Source organism: Gymnoscopelus microlampas (assembly GCF_963454915.1).
Source record: "Gymnoscopelus microlampas genome assembly, chromosome: 16".
In the NCBI taxonomy this organism is placed as follows: domain Eukaryota; kingdom Metazoa; phylum Chordata; class Actinopteri; order Myctophiformes; family Myctophidae; genus Gymnoscopelus; species Gymnoscopelus microlampas.
The window spans coordinates 1179492-1203794 of record NC_139953.1 but is presented as its reverse complement, the minus strand read 5'-3'; the positions used below and the strand labels follow the sequence as shown (position 1 = coordinate 1203794).

Below are 24303 nucleotides of genomic sequence, written 5' to 3'. Positions count from 1 at the left end.
TACAGTATATGGGTCAGTGCGGGTGGGGGCAAAAAGGCCACTGTGGCTTCGGTACATATCACTGAAGGGCATAAGGCCAAACCGAAGGGGCACAGCATTGAAATGACTGCCCTGCTTTCAGGCATGTGCTGTGGGAGGATCACACATGTGTCTGCGAAGTCATGTGACTGTCTAAGAATAAAGTCACATAAACAGAGACAGTCTGCAAGAGGAGAGGTTAACCACAGCCTTCAGTATACACGTAAGAACTTATAACATATAACATTAATACGGTTGATAGTCATGAATGCTATGGTTACTTAACATTAATACATTTTTAATAACAATAACATTAAACAATAACATTAAATAACATTAATAACATTTTACTTTTTAGTTGCATAATGGAGATGTTTGCTATTGGTATGAGCAATGTGACTGGCTGCGCCTCATTGAGACTTTGATGAGACAGGGGTTATGACTTGGTGTCACTTATTGGAGTAGATTTAAATGAATTTGTCCCAAAACCATTAACATATGGCAGCCTTTTAGAATGTCGATTTTTTTTTGGGGGGGGGTCATTTAGATTTTCTTTGAGGACTTGGCGGGCCGGATTGAGATGGTTAAAGGGCCGGGTCCGGCCCCCGGGCCGTATGTTGCCCATGTGTGCTATAGCAGTTGGCATGGCAGCCCATCAGACCATAAACACAGTTTGGCACAGTGGCAATAGATGTTGCTTAATGACAAACGTTACACACAGCAACTCAAGAACAATTTCTCCTTATAAAACCTAATATCCAGGCTATACACATTCCAGTGGCAGTAATAGAGCTTTTACTTTATTTCACGGTGTTGTATTGTAGCCAAATTTGTCAGCTACGAGACAGATTTTAAAGTACTTTTCTAGCTCTTACGAGGACAGAGATAATTCAAAATGAATAAATACTATCCTACAGGGTCCCCATTGACCTTTAGAACTCGAAAGGTTTAACCAAATAAAAGCTAATAACTCCAAATGTGCTCTTGCGCTCTGCGGTGATGGTAATGAATTCCCTCATGTCAACAACTCGATAGACTCCAGCTGAGGCTCTTCATTTACACATTCAGTAGGTGATGTATCAACGCTAGTTGCTTCTGTGCTTTTCCTTGATTTGGGTTCATTTTGACAGCAAACTTTGATTTAGTTCTAGTCATAGTCTTTTGAATAACATGTCATGTAGTATTTTGATATTTTAGTCATCTGAAACGTTTTAGTCGACTAAATATCATAATATTTTAGTTGACTAAATCTACAGTTGATTTTGTCTACAAAAAAATATTTTGGCAGGCCTTGATGGCGTCGTGATGCCTTTTTTTTTTTTACAATTGGTTGCATGCTGAAAATAGCCGATCTAAAAGCTCACAAACGCAGAGTGCAACACCCGAGCGCAATGACTTAGTCTTAGTTGATTTGTTGATTGATTGAATACTTTATTTAGAAGTGTGGAGACAAAAAGCACATGAAAGTACAGTTCAAATACAAGGTCAACAAAATAGGATTAAAAAAAAGCCCAAGAAAGCCACTGGCTTGTTTCAATAGGCTCTATGCACAGCAGCCATATTTTCACTTCCTTAACAGGTGTTACCAATGATACTAATGAAGGCTCTGTTCCATTTAGTGTAGCATTGGTTCCAGTTGTACACTCTCAGAGTTACACACCAGTAAGGGGCCATTTGGAAGCCCATGAGGGTCCCTGGACCCCAACTGTAGACCCACTGATGTAACAGAGTGTTTCCAGTGGGCCAACATGCAACAATATCAGCACCCTGACTCTGTTTGACCAGAATGGAACAGAGCCTTCATTAGTATCATTGGTAACACCTGTGAATGTCTTCACAATATGGCTGCTGTGAATAGAGCCTATCATCAGATTATTTCTGAGTTGTTATTCTCCCTTATCAGCATCGTCATGGAGACAGCTGGCCTTTCTGTGCCAGGAGCCTCTGGTCCATCGTTGGGGTTTGAGGACTATTCTGTCTACACCAACCTGTCTGATGAGGAGCTCATCCAGATAGCCATCGAACGCAGCCTCAGTGAAGACCGCAATAACACTCCATCCACAGATACCAGACAAACTCGCACATGTCCACCCAATGCAGAAGTCAGACAGCCCAGCGCCCCACATATTCACATCATCAGCACTCAACCCGGCAACCAAAATCACAGTGTCACCGCTCACTACAGTTCCCACAATCCTCCAACTTCAAAGCCTCCAGACGGGTAGGTGTCTGTCAGATAAATGAATACATTATTCATTTCAAATGACTTTCCAGGCGTCAGTCAATAAATATGATTATATATGAAGAAGCTGTATAAACAATACAATTGTTAAAGTCTAACTGGTAACATGTTAGCTTAAAGGGATATTTCACTTTCAAAAAATGTTTTGGTCATTTTATGGTCTACTCAGGCTTTTGTGAGCCCCCCAGACAGTTTTTAAGTTGCTTGATTCAGTTTTTAGATATTTTATATTCATTTTATCATACACGCCCCCTTCCTTTACAAACCCATTACAACTTCAAACTCCATTTTTAACATGTTAGATTAATCAAAAACACCCGTCCTTGGTTCTGGTGACTCATCCTGCCCTCCTAATACGTGAGGGGGCCGTGTCATTTTCCCCAAAAAATTATAAAAAAAGTAATTGAAATAACACGGTCTCCTCACGTATTAGAAGGACAATATCAGTCACCAGAACGAAGGACGGGTGTTTCCGATTAATCTAACATGGTTAAAATGGAGTTTGAAGTTACAATGAGTTTGTATAGGAAGGGGGCGTGTCTGATAAAATGAATATCAAATATCTAAATATTGATTCAAGCAACTTTAAAAACTGTCCAGGGTGCTCCCAAAAGCCTGAGTAGACGATAAAATGACAAAAAGTGAAATATTCCTTTAGCTGCTTAGAATCATTATAGTGATATAGAAAGCATTATCGTATATAGTGTTTTATGTATTGATGCATTGCCTGTTTTATGTTGTTATGTTTTGTTTGTCTCAGACCACAATGGAAATAAGTCACTGACTTTATTGTGTTTTTATCCTTGACGTTTCTGTGAGAAGCATGTAACATGTGTTTTTCTTTTAACCATGACGTCTAATAAATCAATAATCCAATCTTTTCACCAGATTTCAGAATTTGATGACTGCATCTCTATTGCTTAATCTATATATACTAAGAGCTAACAACACATCACATTGTGACCTGTTGTTAGCTTGGAGATCTGTTCTTATCAACAACTGACACCATTTTGCAATGGGGTATAAATTGAGCTCAAAATAATTCCGACTATGATTATCTGAGTAAAGTGTAGAAACATTTCCCAATTTGGTGTGGGGTCTTAAAGGACCATGTCACCATCTTTATATAATTGGTCCTCCTCACTAATGCTCATTATTCTATGGTACCATTTTTGTCTTATTCACTCTGTGTCTCAGAGGAGGGCTTTGGACAGTTAAGAAACCTGCCTACCAGTGACATCATCGGTAGGCAGGTTTGGTAATTTCAATTTTCAATGTTGTTGTTTTGATTTTTTTTTATTAACACAATAACAATGGCTTATATTAATGCATGCTAATTTTCCAGGAATAGAAAGCCCACAGCCCTCCTCTGAGACACAGACCGAGTAGACAAACAATGGTACCATATAATAATGAGCATTACTCTGCTGTCGGGCAGACACCAGCTAACTCCAAAATGTTCATTTTTCAGGAAATGACAAAAACAAAACAAAAAGTGGAATTATGCAGGTTTTGTTCATCATTGATAAACAGCTGAATGGACCTCCAAGCTCACAATGAGGTTAAAGGTCAAAAGGGAGTGGAGCCACCTCATTACATAGTCTATACCAGTTGTGCATGATTGGCCAATACGCTTGTGCAAGGACGTGCTGTGATTGGCCAGTAGCCACTTTGAGTGACAGTTGGGGCAAACACTCTCACCAAAACATGATACTATTCTGTCCCTATCGGTACATAACTCGAACGGCGCTGAGTCGGCCCAAGCGAACTTTGCAACGTTCGGCACGGCAACTCGCTCGCTTTAGCTCGCTCGGTGGTGCCTCACGTGGCTCAAGTTAGCTTGAGACGGCACGCCTCCGTCGCGGTCCAAAACTATACAGGCTAAAGAAATAGCCCGCAGTTGTTGTAGGCAGAGGCACTTCCGCGTTGGCTACAGAAGGGGCCGTGTTTATAGCACAACTGGTGCTATAAACTTTTCATTGGTTTAATATTTTTTTAATCAACACACAGACGTAAAGGGTGTTCAATAGCACTCATTTATGGGAAAAAAATGCAAAAGCAGAAAGAAATGTTTAGCTGGTTTCTGCCGGACAGCAACGATTAGTGATTTGATGATTTGGATTTATTTATTTAGCACAAATTGTAAAACAATAAAAAAAAAACAGTACACAAAATGTAAAAGGGAAAATTAACAGGAGGCGGCAAGAAGCCCAAAGGGCTTATACGAGGCCTCTACCTATGTATAACTTAATAAAACATTAACGGAACATTTGCATACAACAAATTAGCCAACAAAGTGAGGTGAGGACCAATTATATGAAGATTGGTTGAAAATGGGTGAAGTGGTCCTTTGACCCATTACTTCCGGGAAAGCATCTATATCATTTTAGATTTTAGCTATATACAGTACAGTATATTAGCAACATACTTTTTCAGAAAACTGTGAGGATTTAGAAGGCATTTTCTGAATCGGCCTCAGGTCTAAATGGGTTCATTATAATTGGATTATTGGCGTGAAGAGTGACCCGAGGGCAGTGGTTCTCAACCTAAATGGTTGAGTCCCAGGCATATCTTTTCAAATGGGGGTCTGTGGGCTAATATGTGTCAATTTTGGGGGTCCTTGACACGAAAAAGGTTGAAAACCACTGCCCTAGGGGACAGACTAATATTTATGCTGACTAACTCCTTGTTCATGTGACAGGGGCTGGGTGAGTCACTTCACAACGGGCTATGGAAAACGCATGGTGGCGTATCGCAACGCTGCTGGAAACATTATGCGTGTCGAACCAGAAACGGAGGAGTGAGTTGAAACAGACACAACAATTTGTAACACGGAGCAAATCAATAACAAATCAATAAACGTCAGTGGTGTAAAGTAACTAAGTACATTTACTCAAGTACTGTAAGTACAATGTTGAGTTTTTTTTTTTTACTTTACTTGAGTATTTCCAATTTCCAATACTTTTACTTCTACTCCACTACATCTCAGAGGCAAATATTGTACTTTTACTCCACTATAATTATTTGAAAACTTTAGTTACTAGTTACTTTGTAGATTTTGATTATTATTACAAAACATACATCAACCACTTCAGCCAGGATACATTTCGGCCATTTGAAAATAGCCGATCTACAAGCTCACAATGCGTCGTGATGCGACACATTGTGAGCTTGTAGATCAGCTATTTTCGAAAGCTTTTTTGATATTTTATACATTCGAAAACTTGAGAAATGGGACATTCTGCACTTTAAGTACATTTTTTTAAGTACATACTCAAGTAAATTCTGAATTCCGAACTTTTACTTGGAACAGAGTACTCAGTGATGCTATGCTCATTTGAGAAGTGGTTGCTCTCTATTTTAATGATGTGACGCGCACGTCGCTTAACACCTACAGTACAGGTCACACAATGGGCAATTGATATGCATATAGGCTAATTCCTATGTTAATGTACCCTGGCGTGAGTCGGGAGCCTTTGTAAACTTTGATGAAGTGTGAATTTAAAGTAGTTTTAAATCTATGCGTGTGCCTGCGCGTCCCCCTGGCCAAATAAGTGGTTGCTCGGCGTAAAACCCCGTCCACTGAGCATTGCACCCCTGAGAGTACTTCTACATTGCAGTATGGATACTTTTACTTAAGTACAAAAGTAAGAAATGTGCGTACTTTTTCCACCACTGATAAACGTCAACATGGCAATAACTATTAGACGGGCCGTTCTGTGGAGCGCAGCTCTCTGCCAGGCGGCCAACCCAGGTCTGTGTAATGGTGCTTTTGTACTGCATAGTGTAAGCAAAGCAAAGTTTGTTGTTTACCCAGGGTGTTGGACTAAGTGCGGAACTTATTTACAGCCAGACCCTGCATGGAAGCCTTGCTCAAGGGCTATTCAGCGGTGATTCATGATTGATGTGATGAATTGGGGAATCGAACTAGGGACCTTCCGGTATCAAGGCCGCCCCTCTAACCACTAGGCCACCGCTGCCACTAAATGGTGTCTATGGTGTTGTGTTTGTTTTTGATTTTGCATACATTTTTGTTTGACCAATTATTATACTTAACAATGATGGAGGACATTGGGCCTCATTCACCATCCATTCTTAAGAAATGTCGGTAAGACTTTATATTAAAGGGAAATTTTGGACCACTGTTTTCTTAGCTTTTCTATGATGTTATGATATGAATGGTACAGTAGAAAAATGGCATAACTCCATCCCGGGTCCGCCACAGCTAAAAACGCACGCCAAGCGGCCTTGCGCTAGATCGCATAGTTTGATAGTTTTTTTCTTCTTTTTTTTTGTTGGTGAGATCTGACGTTCATAGTGACAGAACACTATGCAACATGATTGTCTTGAATGCGCCCCACCGGAAGTCTCGCTAGACGAGATTTCAATCTCGAGATTTCAATCTATATGATTTCAAAAAAATATTCATCCTCGAATATCATAACATCATAGAAAAGGTAAGAAAAAGTTGGGTCCAAAATTCCCCTTTAAGGTTGCATCTATAATGCATTATATAAACACATTTATAATGCATTATAATGCACTTATAAGGCTTTATAATACTCCTTATAAATGTTTATAATCATGTATGACAACTTATAACAAAGTTCATAACGTATTATTAAGTGCTGGTCATAATGCATTATCATTCTCAGTGGAACAATTTTTTTAATCAGCCTCATGGTGGTGCTATAACAGGCGGATTCACGCTTTGGCCTAAAACTCTTGAGTCGTGGGTCATACATTCAAAATGATTTTCCCTTGGATTAGAATTTTAAGAAGAAACTCACAAAGAATGTTGGTGAATGCGGCCCATTGTTATTATGTTCATGACAGCAATTCTGTGCTCTGGCCTACACCAAAACTGTTCACTGACAACAACAGCCAAAAGCAATGTGACAATGACTATCAAACAGGGTTTAGTATGCCATACTGTTTGTCTGTAATAGGCTCTATTCACAGCAGCCATATTATGAAGACATTCACAGGTGTTACCAATGAAGGCTCTGTTCCATTCTGGTCAAACAGAGTCAGGGTTGCTGTTATTGTGCATGTTGGCCCACTGGAAACACTCTGTTACACCAGTGGGTCTACAGTTGGGGTCCAGGGACCCTCATGGGCGTGTGTAACTCTGAGAGTGTACAAATGGAACCAAATGGACCCGTAAGGGTTTTTGGTTCGATGTGTACACTCTCAGAGTTATGGGGGTCGTGGAAACCACTGTGCTACACTAAATGGAACAGAGCCTTCATTAGTATCATTGGTAACACCTGGGAAGGAAGTGATAATATGGCTGCTGTGCATAGAGCCTATTGGTTTCAAAATCTGTGGGCGGGGCCTATTTAAAAAAAAAGATTATACAGAAAACACCATATATCATGAACAACATTATATCTCCAAGTTGAAATCGCATGTTGAGAGCCCTCCAAAAGTGCTTTCACTTTTGCCCATAGGGCGCACTACAAAGTGCATAACATTGTCATTTAGGGCCGCCGTAGAAATGCTACTCCCCCCCCCATTTTCCTCGCATCCTGACGGCCACAACTCATTGCTTACACAGCCTTGGTTAAACAACCCTGCCCTGGTGGAGAGATATGCGCTCCAAGGAGTGCACGTTTCTAGTTGTGTATTGTTTTCTAGGGAGGCGGATCCTCTACTTGAAGCGATAAGGACTGGTGACGCTGACAAAGTCAGAAAACTAGTCGACCTCCCAGGATGCAACCTGGGGTCCAGTAAGCCTGGCTGGCAGGCAATCCACCAGGCAGCCTACTATGGCCAGGAAGCCTGTCTCAGAGTGCTGCTGACAGGTAACACAAACACTTGTTTTCTTATTGGCTCTATTCACAGCAGCCATGTTGTGAAGACATTCACAGGTGTTACCAATGATACTAATGAAGGCTCTGTTCCATTCTTGGTCAAACAGAGTCAGGGTGCTGATATTGTGCATGTTGGCCCACTGGAAACACTCTGTTACACCAGTGGGTCTACAGTTGGGGTCCAGGGACCCTCATGGGCTTCCAAATGGCCCCGTACAGGTGTGTAACTCTGAGAGTGTACAAATGGAACCAAATGGACCCGTAACGGTCCATTTCGTTCCATTTGTACACTCTCAGAGTTGTGGGGGTCGTGGAAACCACTGTGCTAGACTAAATGGAACAGAGCCTTCATTAGTAGCATTGGTAACACCTGTGAAGGAAGTGATAATATCCTGTTGAAGAACACTTTGACGAGAGACATGGTTCTTCTGAGAATTATTATTATCTTCTCTCTGTCTAGTCTAAATATCCTAAGATTATAGTCAACTAAATTTTACACTTGGTTGCATACTGAAAATAGCCGATCTACAAGCTCACAACGTGTCGCAGCGCTATTTTTTTTTGTTGACGAAATTGTCAATATATTAAGTCTTAGTTTTAGTCGTCGTAGCTTAGTTTTATTTTCATTTTCGTGAAAAAAGGTAGTTGACGAACATTTTTCGTCATAGTTTCAGTCGACGAAATCAACACTGGTTTAGTGTGTCTTGTTTCTTCCAGCCCAGCCTGGCATGGTGAACCAGAGAACGGCGAAGGAACAGACATCAGCGTTGATGTTAGCGGTCGCTAGACAGCATGCAAGCTGTGTCAGTCTGCTGCTGGAGAGAGGAGCTAATCCTGAAATTGTGAATGCAGATCGAGAGACTCCACTCTATAAAGGTAAAAAATGTCACTGATGATGCAGGAATTATCAGTGTTATGTATGTTAATGGTGTAGTTCAAGTGGTTCCCAACGCTATCCTTTAGCGGCCCCTACTACTGCTGGTTTTCTGTCCTACAGTATAGGACTCCTAGTAGGCCTATGCTGTTTCTATTCAACTAATCTCTCAAGAACAGATTCTGCTCTACGTTTGAATCTGTCGGTAGCCGTGTTGACCATAGATATAGAAACCTAGATACCTCTTTGGCCTCTGCAGTTCATTGGAGCAACCTGTATCGCAATACCCTTGTATTGCTTCCGCCCCTGGTCCAAGGAAGTTTTTCCCTATTCGTGTGTGTCACAGAAGGGGGCGTTCAGTAGGCCTCTGATTGGCCTACCGAACGTCCCCTTCTGTGACGCACGCGACTGAGGGCGGAAGCTGGTGCGCGCCCGAGATACAGACGCCTCAGAGCCAGAGGAGGTGTCTACCTTTATATGTCTATGGTGTTGACAACCCGTGCGCATTGGTTTCAAGTGGGCGTGCTATCAGATCAGGAAGCAGGCCGCGCTTTACCCAATCAAATGTAGTGGGCGGGATTCACGTGTCCGTCGACCCTTCCCCCCTCGAAACTAACCGAAACTAATTTAACAATAGCGTCCGCGGAGCAGACAAAACCACGGAAAGATATTCACATTTTAACTTGCTCTTTCATCATAGAAACAAGTGGGCTTATAACCAAAACCATCCATGTTCTCTGGGAGAAGTGGTGTTAGTGTTCCGTGTAGAAATATTATTAGTGGGAATGAAAACATAGTCGCACCACCTGGAAGTGGAGCGGTGAAGGCACAGATATAGAAACCTAGATACCTCATTGGCCTCTGCAGTTCATTGGAGCGACATGCTTGGTATGGTGGCCACCATATTTCCGGGGGGAACGGGCACTGGCCAATCACAGCGTGTTAACTACTGGCCAACCACAGCACGTCTTTTCCAGGACTTGTCAGAATCTAGTTGTCCCGCCCCCACCTGCGTCTGATTGGCCTACTGAACGCCCCCTTCTGTGACGCACACGGAAATGTCCAGCTGCCCCCCAGAAGCGGAAGTGCGTCCGCCATACATACACTTCAGAGCCAAACGAGGCGTCTACCTTTATATGTCTATGGGTGAAGGCAGACCAAAAACCCTGGTTTCCTTGCGCACGTGTGCTGCGTTTTCTTCCGCTCAGAGCTAACTTAACGGCGCAACTTAACGCCTGGCTCTACATCTTGCGTGAACACACACACACACACACACACACACACAAACACACACACACACACACACACACACACACACACACACACACACACACACACACACACACACACACACACACACACATAGCGGCCCCAAACAAACACGCGAGTGAGCTGGCGTTATATTGTTATACAACTAGATGGCTTGAAAGTATCTAGTTACCATTATACCGTTATACGCAGCGATCTGCCAACTATACATTCTTTCTCTAAACATTCTTTTGTTTACTTCATGGTTTACTTCCTAGTAGCTCCTGTCATGTGGGTGGGTCTGTTGTCCAATCAGAGACTGAATAGCCAGTTACGTTATACGGCGCATTGCAGCCACCGTGAGGCATGCAATGTATATTCAAGCCTTTGAAAAGGATTTGATTGGCGTGTCCCATACGATGTGAATGTGTCACGTCCCACAGCTGCTTTCACTGAGAGGGCAGTCTTTAGGCCAGTTTTGAGGTAAAAATCCATATTAAGGCACGCAGTGCTATCTTTTGCGCATGCCGATATCAAAAGACACAGAATTATTTCCTAGCATCCTTGTGCCTGAAGTGAAACACGTGAGCAGGAGCACTTGGACCAGCATTAATATGATGTTAGGAGGCGAGGGTGAAACATCAGATTGAAAGGAGAGATGTCCAAACGCAGCGCATGGCCGTCAAACACTGTAGCCTCTGCCTAATCATTTCTCATGCCCAACAGACATATGTGATATCTTGACGTATCATAATATTCACATTCTCAGTTATTAGCCTGACAGAGCTCTCCCAACGCGTACCGAGTTGAGAGATATTCGTAAGTTTCACTTAGTTGCGTGCTGCTGCTACTGCTGCACAAAAATACGATCTCCAAACTCTTGCTGCAATGTGCTGTGAGCTTGGAGATCAGATATGTTTTTGTGCTCACGGCAGCAACTACTTTAAAAAAGTTTGGTTCCATGAACAGGTAGTGCTAACCTTGTCTTTTTTTCATAGGATTAATGAAGGATTAAGTGCTCAAAATGCACTTGTGTGAGTGTTGTGTTCAGATCGAATGGATTGAAACGGGTTGAACAGGTGCTGTTGCTTTTTACTTCATCATGCCTGCCAGGAACAACTATAGCAGTTGATTGAGGTGTAATCAAATCATAATGATACACTGAATAAACAGTGAAACTTTGATTTATAGTAATTGGTTGAGAATTGGATGCAGTATATGGATTAATGGAAATTAATGTTGTGACGAGCAAATGCGGAACCACTACTTACATTTAAAATAATTGTCTTTGATTAGCCTGGTGATGCTAACACAATTGACACAAGGAACTAACAGTTACACTATTACAGGTAAATTTGTATCACAATCACAATTGCTTAATTCAGAAGTGCCAGTGTCCAAGTGTACGCACATTGTGAAGTCACCTGCCGAGGTGCGCTCTTGTATACAATCAAACCATTGTGCTTTGCGGATAAGACAAGCTCCATGGATTGTCTTAAATAACAGCACAAAGTCTGTGGGGAAGATAGCTTTAATAGCGCTCTGATAGCGGGACACCACGCTTCATTTTAATATCAACCACACCGCCATAGTCGGCACACAGCGCTGTGGCATCGAAACAAGCGCAAAGCAGTTACATGTGGGGATCATAACAGCCGGCGCAAGCCGCTATAATAAGCATTAAGCAATAGCGCATAGTGCTGGTTACGCAAAATTGGGCCCTTTTTGTTTGTAGCAGAAAAATATCCTAGGTTTTGGACAAAACTGTATTGTTCCTGTATTTCCATAATGTGGCATACCGGTTTCCCGTTCAATTTCATGTCCCGTTGCTTCTTTCATTGGCTGATTTGTTTGGATATTTTGATTGATTGCTGCCGATCCAATCAAACAAAGCAATGGGGAAATGAACCAGAACAGGAAACGGGTATGCCACCTTTTGGAAACGTGGGACTACAGTTATGCACAGAGCCTATTGTGTATGTTTACCAAACAGTGTCTGTTCTCCCCAGCATGTGAGAGGAACAATGCAGAGCTGGTGGCCCTGCTGTTAAACCACGGTGCAGCAGTCAACACCCCATGTATCCAGGGATGGACAGCGCTGCACGAAGCTGCCAACAACGTAGAGAACAGCTTGGAGATCTGTCAGATGTTGGTCAAAGCTGGAGCCAAAGTCAATGCGGTCAGCATCTACGGCATGACTCCTCTGGCCACTGTAGCTCAGAGTGGAAAGTTTGAAGCAATGCAATTCCTTCTCAAACACGGTAGGTAGATGACACCCCTAGGACTACTGGTTTTCTATCCTACCATGACCAATATTGTTGCTAGTGTTCTATCCTACCAGGACCTCTAGGACTACTGGTTTTCTATCCATTGCACTGAACCTTTAATTCTACAGTAGCTTTGGAATGTCAGACTAGACATATAGCCAGACCATTAGACAGATATCTAATGACTGAGACACAATTATGGAAGAGTGTTTTAGGACCCTGCCTTAAGAAAAAGGACATGGATCTCCTTAGACAGAAATAGGTAGACGCTTCATTGGCCAGGCCAGCTATTTGAGTGCACAGGAGTTGGTTAAGTCCCGGAATAGACGCGCTGTGATTGGCCAGTAGTCACTTTGAGTGGCAGTTGCGGCAAAAGCTCTCCCCACAACATGATTTACTATTCTGTGCCTATTGGTACAAAACTCAGACGGGGCTGAGTAGGCTCAAGCGAACTTCCCAACGTTCGGCACGGCAAATCGCGCGCTTTAGCTAGCGCGCTCGGTGGTGCCTCTCGTGGCTCAAGTTCGCTTGAGACTGCACCCCTCCGTCGTGGTCCAAAACTATAATTTATCGGCGAAAAACGTGCGGCACACGTCAACACCATCCCCATATTATGTGGGGAAGCTTGCCATAAATCCACAGCAAGAAGTATGCCTGTGTTGTATATTACCTGAGAATATCAAAATATTTTTTTAGCTTTATAACCATTAGGGTTAGGGTTATTTTTCAAATGTTTTTATTTAACCACATATCCTAAATCACCACATAACTACATGACTGACATTTCTAACAAACCAAACTGCATGCAAATCAGTTGACAATTCAGCGAGTTATTATTATTTTAATTGTGGAGAGACTTCCTGCTTTCAATAGACAAAATATGGCGGCGCCAATGTCGCTCCAATGAACAGCAGCGAGGTTAAGCATAATACAATATCTACATGCCTAGACCAACCACTGACGACCACTGAACTTCTGTTACAGCTCAGCCAATCAGAAAGCTTGCCTGAGACCTTTTCTGGCAAAACCTGGACATGTTGACTTGTGATTCAGACTAATGGAAGACTGGCAGTTCAGATGGCAGCAGAGCTGTCATCTGGTACACAGCTGAAACATTAGATAAGATAACATTTACCATTAAAAAACAACGTATGTGAGGTAAACTTTATATTCTGTGAGGGGAATATAAAGTAGCTTTATGTGCTGGTGTGGATGAAAGGTTAATGATGTAAATTGTAATTATCCAGGTGCTGACATAAACAGCCAAGCGACTGATGGATCAACAGCCCTTTATGAAGCAGCAAAGAACGACCATGAGGACATCATAGAGCTTCTTCTGTGCCTGGATGCAGATGCTAACATACCAGGAGGAAAGAGAGGCCTGTTGCCCCTTCATATTGCTGCCCAGAAAGGAAGTGATATGTACGTGCACTCACACACTGCCCCCACACACCACCACCTCACTACTGTCCCCAAAGACACCACAACCTGACTACTGTCCCCAAAGCCACCACAATCTGCCTGCTGTCCCCAAATACACCACAACCTCACTACTGTCCCCAAAGACACCACAACCTCACTACAGTCATACTACGCACAACTGTATCACACGTTTAAAATAGCCGACCTACGGTACAAGCTCAGGTGTTGCAGATGTGACGTGTTGTGAGCTTGTGGGTGTGCTACTTTTGCCGTTTTATGCATCGTACGACAGCATAAATTAAACACACCACAACCTGACAACTGTCCCAAAAAAACACAACACTGCTACACTCATAAAACATTGTAATTGTACTCTGTTCTTCAATGCTGGTTTGAATATGTATTTATGATGGTCTTACATTTAGTTTCTCTTTAGTTTTATGTTGTCTACAGTAGCATCTGTAAAGCTCGGAAGTGGCCCCTAATGTATTTATATTATATTTCTCTGCTTTTGTCATTTTCAGAATGAGATTCAATGTATTGTCTTGGATTGTCGAACACAATCAAAATAATGCAAATATAAAATAGAAAGATGTTGAGAAGGAATGATCACAGTCATTACTAGAAAACGGTGCTCCTTGGAGCGCAGATCTCCGCCAGGCTGGGTTGCCTACCCAGGGCTGTGTCGGTCATGGTGTGCAGCTGTCAGGACATAAGGAAGAGTTTGTACAACAGAGGGTGCAACTTTTTGCAAGAAGTATCAAAATCCTGTTTGACGTTCATTGTCATATGACATTTTTATTAAAACCAGTCAAGCCAGTCATGGCCAATTGTAATGAAATATGGAAAATCTGAATGAAACAAGGGTATCAAATGACTCCAGAGATAATGTGTACCAATTGATGTGTGTTTTGCACAAAATCTGTTGGAATAGTAGCAATAAAAAAAAAGAAAAAAAGAAAAATGTCCGAATATCTACCTAAATGTGGCCTAAATGGGGGTTAATATTTTTATTTTTACATATAATTTGTATTTTTCAGGGTTAGGGTTAGGTTCAGTTCAAAAGCTGTAGTCCAAAATGTGAAGCAGAAGTTTCCTGTATTCCTCAATGGGTGTAGTGGCGGGGCGCATCAGATGAAAGCCAGTATTACACTCTGGAACGAGGAAATTCAACGGCATTCAGGCACTGACAGGGTTAAAACACTTGTTTATTAAGCAATACGGAATATTGCGGAACACAAAGGGCCCCTATAGTCGGATAACAGCCGTGGCTTTGAGGTAGGCCTATATAAGCATGTCAATATTTTGAATTTGTACATTTATGGTCATGTATGGGCCTTAAACACGGTAGAGCTGCGTTACTGAATCTGTCGGGAGCCCCGTTCAGAACGTGTCATGCAAAAGTCATGCAAAAGTGAAAACGCCGGGTGGCGCTGTTTTTCCTTTTTATTTGACGATGGGTTCCCAGATTGGTGTTAATTTAACTCTGAGAGTGCATAAATGTAACCTTTGTACACTCTCAGAGTTACATATGGATACATTAACACTGAGGATTTTACTGTGTAGATACACAAATGTCCATATCGATAAAATAAATCGATGACAGTGTTGATCCAAGGCTACTATAGAGTGTACCTCAAAAAACGTTTTCACTTCTGCCCATAGTTGGCACCACAAACACGAACAGTTGCACCGTCTGTCGTACAAACTATTTCCCCCCGCAGCTTCGTCATGTCCTGACAGCTGCAACTCATGACTGACACAGCCCTGGGTAGGCAACCAGGCCTGGCAGAGATCTGCGCTCAGAGGAGCGCACTTTCCTAGTTGTTATTATTATTATGATTATTATTGTGATTAATTCCAGCATGGTGTCCATGCTAATCCCAGCCACCAGAAGAACGAGGGTTCATCGAACTGGGATCAGTCCTCTCCACCTCGCAGCAGAATACGACCACGATGAAATTATGGAGCTTCTGCTCTCGGCCGGGTTCGACCCCAACGCTCAGCTGTCCGAGGAGAGGTCCAAGCTGTTTGAGGACCATCGCAGCACAGCGCTCTACTTCTCTGTCTTCAACAACAATAAGGAGGCCACCTCCATGCTGCTGGAGGCAGGAGCCAACCCCAACCTGGACCTCTTTTGCCCTCTGCTGGTGGCTGTGAGGCAGGGCTGCATGCAGACTGTCAGACTCCTGTTAAAACATGGAGCGAACATCAACGCCTACGTCCCCTTCCATCACACCAGCTTCCCAGCCTCCATCCTCTTCAGTATGAAGAATCTCCACATGCTCAAGTTGTTGTTGGACAATGGCTGTGACGCCCAATCCTGTTTCACCTGTGACTATGGCAACGGACCTCATCCACCAATCAGAAGCACCCGCTTAGAGAGAGTCCTTTCCGACGACACACGCGACCATTGCTATCAGGTGTGTGTGTGTGTGTGTGTGTGTGTGTGTGTGTGTGTGTGTGTGTATCCTACCAGCTAGTTAATGGGCTCTGTGCATAATTGTAGTCCAATGTTTTTTTTTAGAATGTGGCATACCCATTTCCTGTTCCGGTTCATTATCCCATAGCTTTGTTTGATTGACTCGGCAGCAGATTTGAACTGGAAACACATGTGAGGCTGTCGTGTATTTCCGGTTTAAACCTGTAGCCAAGTCAATCAAACAAAGCTATGGGAAAATGAACCAGAACAGGAAATGGGTATGCCACCTTCTAAAAAGTTGGGACTACAGTTATAAACAGAGCTAATTGCATTCACTATGTTCCCCAGGTTTAACTAGTAAACCATGTGACCATTACTACCTTCCAGGGTGGTTAGAAACAAAAACAGTGAGCCAAGCTGTTAAAATGTTATTCTATACTACTATACTTCTTCTAATACATGTACTATATAACCATGTAGTTTGTTTGTGAATTTTCAGTTCTGTGAGATGATCTCCATGGACAGCCTCAGCCAGTGGGCAGGGCCCGTTATTGACGTTCTATTGGACTATGTTGGTCATGTGACTTTGTGCTCCAGGCTTCAAGAACAACTGGACAGCTACCCTGATTGGCACGGCATCAAAGAGAAAGCAGGTAAGAACACCAGCAGTACTAGATGTCCTGGTAGGATATAAAACCAGCAGTACTAGAGGCCTTGGTAGGATGTAAAACCACTAGTAACAAAGGTCCTGGTTGGATATAAAACCAGCGGTACTTGAGGTCCTGGTTGTATAGAAAACCAGCAGTACTAGAGGTCCTGGTAGGATAGAAAACCTGCAGTACTAGAGGTCTTGGTAGGATAGGAAACCAGCAGTACTAGAGGTCCTGGTAGGATATGAAACCAGCAGTAATAGAGGTTCCATCAGAATAGGAAACTAACATCTCTGGATAACATGGGCTAGTAGCCTCTGCTTTATTCTATACTCTATACAGTGTGTGTAAGTGCAGAATGTTGTGTGTTCCAGCACCACCGTGGAGACTCATGCAGTTGTGTCGTCTGAAGATCAGACAGCGGGTTGGAATCCAACGCCTCAGAGATATTGTGACCTTACATCTTCCTGGAACTCTCATCAGGTTCCTCCAATACCAGGAAGCTTCTGTGGATGAACCCCAGGATTCATGGGAGGACATTAATGCATGGAGCTAAGGATTATGGGAAACCAGCATTGACAACAAAGATCAGGCAAAAAGGTTAAAATCGTCAAGGCTCTCTGTCAGAAAGAGGGGCAGAAAGGGGGCGGGGGGCTGCTCCATTTCCACCTTCCTTGGCCTATCCCTTATGGGGCTATCTGACAGAAAGGTTTCTGACGGAAAGGCAATAGTTTTCTGACAGAAAGGCAGTGGTTTTCTGACAGAAAGGCACTTTCTGACAGAAGGTTCAAATACCATACAAAAAACGGTCACAGCAGCAAGATTGGTGGCATAGCATAGCGTACTAGGTGGTAGACTAACAACTCCATTTTAATCTGTTTATTTTGCCACCAGTATTCCAGCCCCTAGCTTAGAGTCAGTCCGGAATTTCTTCATAGACAAAATTAACAACAGATCATCCATATCACATTTCTTAGGTCATCTCCACAAAAGCTCCTTCCAGTTCTAGAATCACACCCTAAAACTAAAGGTGACTGGCCCTTTTCTGTTGTTGCCCCCAGAATCAACATTACAAAAGTCCAGCTCCACCATTGAACATTTTATATCCACCCTAAAAACCCACCTCTTCTCTGTTAATTTTAGCTCAGTCTGAGGGCAACTAACTCATTGTCTGTTTTGACCTTTTTATGTGTCTTTATGCTGTATTTTATGCGGTCTATATGATGTTATTTTAAATGGAAAGCACTTTGGGTCAATTTCTGTTTTTAAATGTGCTACAGAAATAAAGGTGGCTTGACTTGTGAAAGGTACTCGACTGGTTATCTAAACCTGAGCCATGGAGTCATATTCCCAAAGATGGAGACCATGATGTCGGACTTAGATATGTCAGTTAGCTCCATACTGTATATGGAGTACCAAGCATTCATTGACGTGGTCGGACCGAGTATCGCATAACTATGGCGACCTATCCAACAAACCTGTACGATGTGAAAGCCTTTTCTACAACTTGACTTGACTTAAGTAAGAATTTTAAGTACTATTACATTGTTTGAGTTTGTCCATTTTTCCAGTACTCCACTACATCTAATTAGTTGGCAAATATTATACTTTTTAGTTTGAGTTAACTCTCTACAGATGCATTAATTTAATGGAAACCCCCTTCCCTCATGTGACCTCTGAAAATTGTTCAGCGTTTTAATTATGTTTTAGTAGGATTCGGATGGATGGATAGATAGATAGATACACAGTTTTGTCCTGTCACATGAAGACATTTGTGAGTTATTTACATTTTATGAAAAGTCATACCATCACGAAACGTTTTGAGCTTGTAGATACCAATACCTTACGGAAGTAACTACGCCCCTGTTTCCATACAAAGCCAAAAAAGATGAAAAATGTATGTCTCTAAAACCTACCAAACTGATATTTTTGAAAGATCTTGAAAAAAAGATTTTCTTTTACACAGATCTTCTCTTCTGGGTAAAATCTTTTCAGATGGGTGTCCACAGACAAATATGCAGTACATATTAAGTTGGGGTCCTTGACACGAAAGTGTTTGAGAACTACAATACCTTTTTTCAACATTCGTTTTACACTTTTTCACAGTTGTTTGGCAACTGTTTGTGTTATTTGTGACGTCACACCAGAACTGTGATCAGTCTATATAAGAGGTTGAGAGCCTTTAGTTGTCGACTTCAACCTAGAAATAGATAAAGAGTCATGGATTTCAAGAAGCAACTGACGTTCCAGCTAATGCTGAATGTGCTAATAGCCGTTATTGGGTCTTTCCTAAACGGCTACAACCTCGGGGTTCTTAATGCCCCTCAGAAGGTCATCGAGATGTTCCTCCATGATGCCTGGTTAGAGCGTTATCAGGAACCCATCCCTGACGCCTCCCTCAAGGCCCTATGGGCTGTCACTGTTACCATATTCGTGGTCGGTGGCATGATAGGCTCCTTCTCTGTGGGACTCTTTGTGAACCGCTTCGGAAGGAGGAAGTCGATGCTGATGGCCAACGCTCTGGTCTTTGCCTCTGCAGCTTTCATGAGCTGTTCCAAGCTGGCGGGCTCCTGGGAGATGCTGATTATTGGCCGGTTTATAGTTGGGCTCTTCTGTGGTCTGTCCACTGGCTTTGTGCCCATGTACATCGGTGAGGTTGCTCCCACTGCCATCAGAGGAGCCCTGGGAAGTCTCCACCAGCTGGCCATCGTCATAGGCATCGTAGTCGCACAGGTGTTGGGCTTGGAGTCACTCATGGGCAACGCGACCCTGTGGCCATTGCTACTCGGCTTCACTGCCTTCCCTGCTCTGCTGCAGATTGTCCTGAAGACCTTCTTCATTGAGAGTCCCCGCTTCCTGCTCATCAACAAGAAGCTGGAGAGCGAGGCAGAGACTGTGCTGAATAAGCTGCGTGGGACCAAGGACGTGAGCGCCGACATGGAGGAGATGAAGGAGGAGAACAGGCAGATGATGAGGGAGAAGAGTGTGACCATCCTTGAGCTGTTCCGCTCACCCGTCTACCGCCAGCCTATCTGCATCGCCATTGTCATGCAGCTCTCCCAGCAGCTGTCAGGCATCAATGGTGTGATCTTCTACTCCACCAAATTATTTGAGAATGCCAAAGTGGAGCAGCCTGTTTTTGCCACTATTGGAGTTGGTTTGGTCAATGCAGCATTCACTGTTGTCTCGTTGTTTTTGGTGGAGCGTGCCGGTCGTAGGCCCTTACAGATGGTGGGGCTACTGGGAATGGCTGGCTCTGCCGTGCTGATTACCATTGCTCTGAATCTGCTGGACAAGCTGAAATGGATGTCATATGTTGGTGTTGTGGCTGTATTTTCCTTTGTGGCATTCTTTGAGATTGGGCCAGGGCCCATCCCCTTCTTCATCACTGCAGAGATTTTCTCCCAGGGACCAAGGCCCTCAGCCATGGCTGTGGCTGGTTTATTCAACTGGACTGCCAACTTCATTGTGAGCTTAAGCTTCCCGTATGTAGAGGAGCTGCTTGGCCCATATGTGTTTCTCATTTTCACCGTGTTTCTGATTGTATTCTTCATCTACACCTTCTTCAAGGTGCCAGAGACCAAGGGACAAACAATTGAGCAGATCTCCACCGCGTTCCGCAAGAGGGTAGAAGGCCGAGGACAGGGAATGGTTGGGAAGCCTGAGGAAGAAGCATCATCTGTTTAGTAAAACATGTTGACAAAAGGGGGCTCGGTTGGCACAGGGGTAAAGAACCTGTCTGCCACTGCTGAGTCTAGGGGTTCAAATCCACCATGCTGCAATGGTTTGGCTGAGCGTCTATGTACTTCAGTATCTGTGCAGTTTAATCAAGTGGGACATTTTCACTCTCAGACCATTCAACATACGCATGCAGGCACGTTATGTTTACATTTAGGATATGAGCACGCATATCAATGTTTAGTCAGCCCTGACACATCCCTTTGAAGCCTGCAACACAACACAGCTTTTTTTTTTAAGACACCATCTCCTGCAGGCGTACACCATCTCCTGCAGGCTCCTCCAAAAAGAATATTTACTATTTTGGACATGAACGATTTCCAGGTTAAGCTGGAGGACCGAGTGTTGGGTGAGAAAGTACGTCGGAAAGGCTTATTGTCGGTATCAGCCGAGAATGCGGGAGTCTATCCCCGTTACAATGCGCTGGAACCTGGGAGTCGGATTGCTGAGGTTGAGTGCCACACCTACCATTAGCTTGCCATGTACTTGCCGCACGACTTGCCGCACCCAATATGCGGCACGACTTGAGTAGCACCCGTGCTACTCATATGCTGAGTTGGCGGTGACCAGGATCAAACCCACTGCTCGTCTGGCAGAGATTTAGGAATTGGAATTTGGCTAGTGGCTCCTTTCAGCAGGGAATATTGATTGGGAGGAACAGCATGGAGGCGCTACATCCTGGTGGAAGCTCGTCAATGGTAGGTGAGCCAGTAGGGTACAACAGTAGTGGCAACACAGAAATGTGTGGTGAGGACATAATTGGCATGATGAACACTAAATTGGGAGAAAAGGGGTAAAAACGGTAAAAAAGTATGATACAAGAAATACAATTAAAAAAACAACAGAAACAACATTTCTTAGATGTCAAGTGTTCAAAGTCGAGACCTTCGATTCAGCGTCCTCCAAATAAGGGGGGGGGAATTACGTTTTTTTCCCCCTAGACCCTAGCTCAGTGAAATGTTATGGACCCAAAATCACTACAAAGTGGCTTTTTTTTTTTTTTTTTTAGAAATGGCCTTCTCTACTTCATTCGGAAGCCAATTACAGCCGAACGGCATAGACAATTTTGTTTTAGCTTTCGACAGAATCTGTAGGAGGAGGGGGCGGCAGTGGCTCAGGGGTAGAGTGGCCGGGTAGAGTGAACTGGAATACCGCAAGGTTCCCAGTTCGATCCCGGGCTGGGGCGCTCCCCTAGAGTTAGTGTCGAAGTGTCCTTGAGCAAGACGCTGAACCCCTAATTGCTCCCGATGAGCAGGTTGGTGCCTTGCATGGTTTCCTCCGCCATCGGTGTATGAATGTGTGTGTGAATGGGTTAATGGCACAATCAATGTAAAGCGCTTCGGATAGAAGCGCTATATAAATGCACCATTTACCATTTAGGAGTAGCAAAAAGTGTATTTTGAATACAATTAAAAATGGGGGAAATCTAGTTGGACAGAAATGGCATATGGGTCATCATCCAAGGAACCCAGGGGGAAATACATGCAGATTCTACAACCTACACAATATAGGCCAAAATGTAAAGTGGGCTGTTATAGCTCCATCACGACTGGTGATATTCTTTTTTTCCCTTATTTTTTTTACTTAACCTCTCTATCAAGTGTGGTAACTGTAGCTTTTCCCATTGATGTCTGTGGGAAAGTTTAATTCACTAATACATTAAATATCAATTGAACTATTATTAAACATATTGCTTAACACAATTCAAGCACACCATTCCAGATGAAGCCAGTCAATTTGACAGACTCTATAATAAAAGATAGTGAGAACAATACTGTGGTTGCCTGGGGCAACCACACTAATTACCAGCTGCAAGTCGTAATACCAGGGGCCAAGCAATGAATGCAATACATCATAGTGATAGCATGTGGTCAATCGGCTTCATATTCCTACACCGGGCATTGGTCATTAAGGGTTCACTATATTCACTATATTGGTTTCGTCGCCTGAAGAAGTTTGGATTGGGCCTCCGCTTCCTCAGGCTGTTCTACAACAGCTCCATTGAAAGCATTCTGTCAGGCTGTGTCACTGCCTGGTATAGAAACTGAACCTACAGCGGGCGGTGCGGTCGGCAGAGTGCGTAATGGGAGGGAAGCTTCCCTTCCTCCAGTTGTACGAGAAGCAGAGGTTGTACGAGAAGCAGAGCCGCCGCTACGGTAGTGCGAATGTTTTCCTTTCTTTTTTCTAAATATATAAAAGTGAACAGAATCACGTTTATTAAGATTAACATTTAAAGTATGTTGAGTTATATTTTGTTTAAAAATACAATGTGAAATTCATGGTAGCTTACAATGTAATTCATTGGGAGTTTATTTTTGTTTTGTTAAGAAAAGGAGCTAAACCAGCAGAATTTAATATGGGGATAGTAATAAATGAATCTTAAAAAACGCACAAAAAAAAAGCGTGCATGCATGCTCCCGCTGCCCTCGCACAGGGCCTCGCATTTCTCCCAGACGACTCTGACGAGAAGAGGTGTGTAGTCAAATCTCACCGATCATGAATACACCGCCTCAACGCATGCCTCCCGCTATGACGATCACAGCCTGTTAAATGGAACATTTTACTTGAGACTGACTGTTCTTCCCTTCATGTGGGTGGATCTGTTCCTCTGTGGAGACCTCTGTGCAGATTTGTGGAGTCTGTGCCTTATGTATAATCATGCATAGTCTCTGTCAAGCAGCATAAGTATATAATATTATGTGTTACATGAAAGATGTTGGATTTTTATGAAGCCACTTCCTTTTCGATATTTATTGGCACATGTAGACTTTCTTTCACTGGGATTTTAGATATTGGTCCATGGATTGTGTGCAGAACCTTTCGTGCAGATCGCATAAAAATACTGTGTATTGTATAGGAGTAGGGATTTGAGTGTTTTTCAAAGTACTCAAAATCATGTTAATTCTAAGAGCAATATGTTTAAGGAAGTTTCATGGTTGTAGGTCAAACAGGGCATGAATTATACCTGTTAAAAGTTTCCATTTTCAATTGACTGCTTACACCCCCCTCTGGCCAATCGGACGATTTGTTTCTTGTCCACAGTTATGCCAGAACTGCAAAAAGCGGTAGAAGTAAAAGTAAGAATAAAATAAAGCAAGTATCTTGCTCAGGGAACAGGGCAGTAATTTCTTGGAGGCCATGGCCACTGTGCCTCAGTTTGGCCTTCTGCCCCTCAAAAACATTATATGCCCTGATGGTGGCCTGGATACCCCGCTAAAATCTTTGTTTTATTTGTATTTGATTTGCCCAGTTGTATCAAAAGTTAAGCTAGAATAAGTGGTGTCACTTGAAGTGATTTTAACTGAAGAGACAGAAAACAGCAATAATTACAAATATCCTCATCCATCTTAAGTTTAGTCTCTTCTTCCCTTTTTGTTTTCTTAAGTTATAAGACCCCTCATCTGACCCACAACCAATACATACAAACAAATATACATCATTCATAAATACACTGTGGATGTTACGCTATTGAGATATTACTTGACAAACGTTTTATTACATTTTGTTCCTGAAATCCAGCCTGTTAATGTTATCTATTCCAATTTCAGAATGCTTATTTTTTCTTTCTTTTTCCCCCTCTCTTTTGAACAATCCATTTTCAAGATT

General features: G+C 42.9%; 2 protein-coding genes across 2 annotated transcripts; both read left to right on the top strand.

Annotated features, from left to right (window-relative positions):
* Window positions 1-198: 198 nt before the first annotated feature.
* LOC311062578 (ankyrin repeat and SOCS box protein 2-like) lies at window positions 199-17515 on the top strand (the record flags this gene model as incomplete). Its single annotated transcript, XM_084081718.1, has 10 exons — window positions 199-241; window positions 1922-2239; window positions 4962-5060; window positions 7901-8067; window positions 8794-8952; window positions 12208-12459; window positions 13713-13887; window positions 15752-16310; window positions 16809-16962; window positions 17334-17515. Exons 2-10 carry the CDS (start codon window positions 1929-1931, stop codon window positions 17513-17515), a joined length of 2058 nt encoding a protein of 685 aa, XP_083937844.1. The 5' UTR covers window positions 199-241; window positions 1922-1928.
* Window positions 17516-19179: 1664 nt separating this feature from the next.
* On the top strand, window positions 19180-20646 carry LOC311062577 (solute carrier family 2, facilitated glucose transporter member 1-like; the record flags this gene model as incomplete). The annotated part of the gene is made up of 1 exon (XM_084081717.1): window positions 19180-20646. The coding sequence occupies one exon, from the start codon at window positions 19180-19182 to the stop codon at window positions 20644-20646; it is 1467 nt and encodes a 488-aa protein (XP_083937843.1).
* Window positions 20647-24303: the final 3657 nt, after the last annotated feature.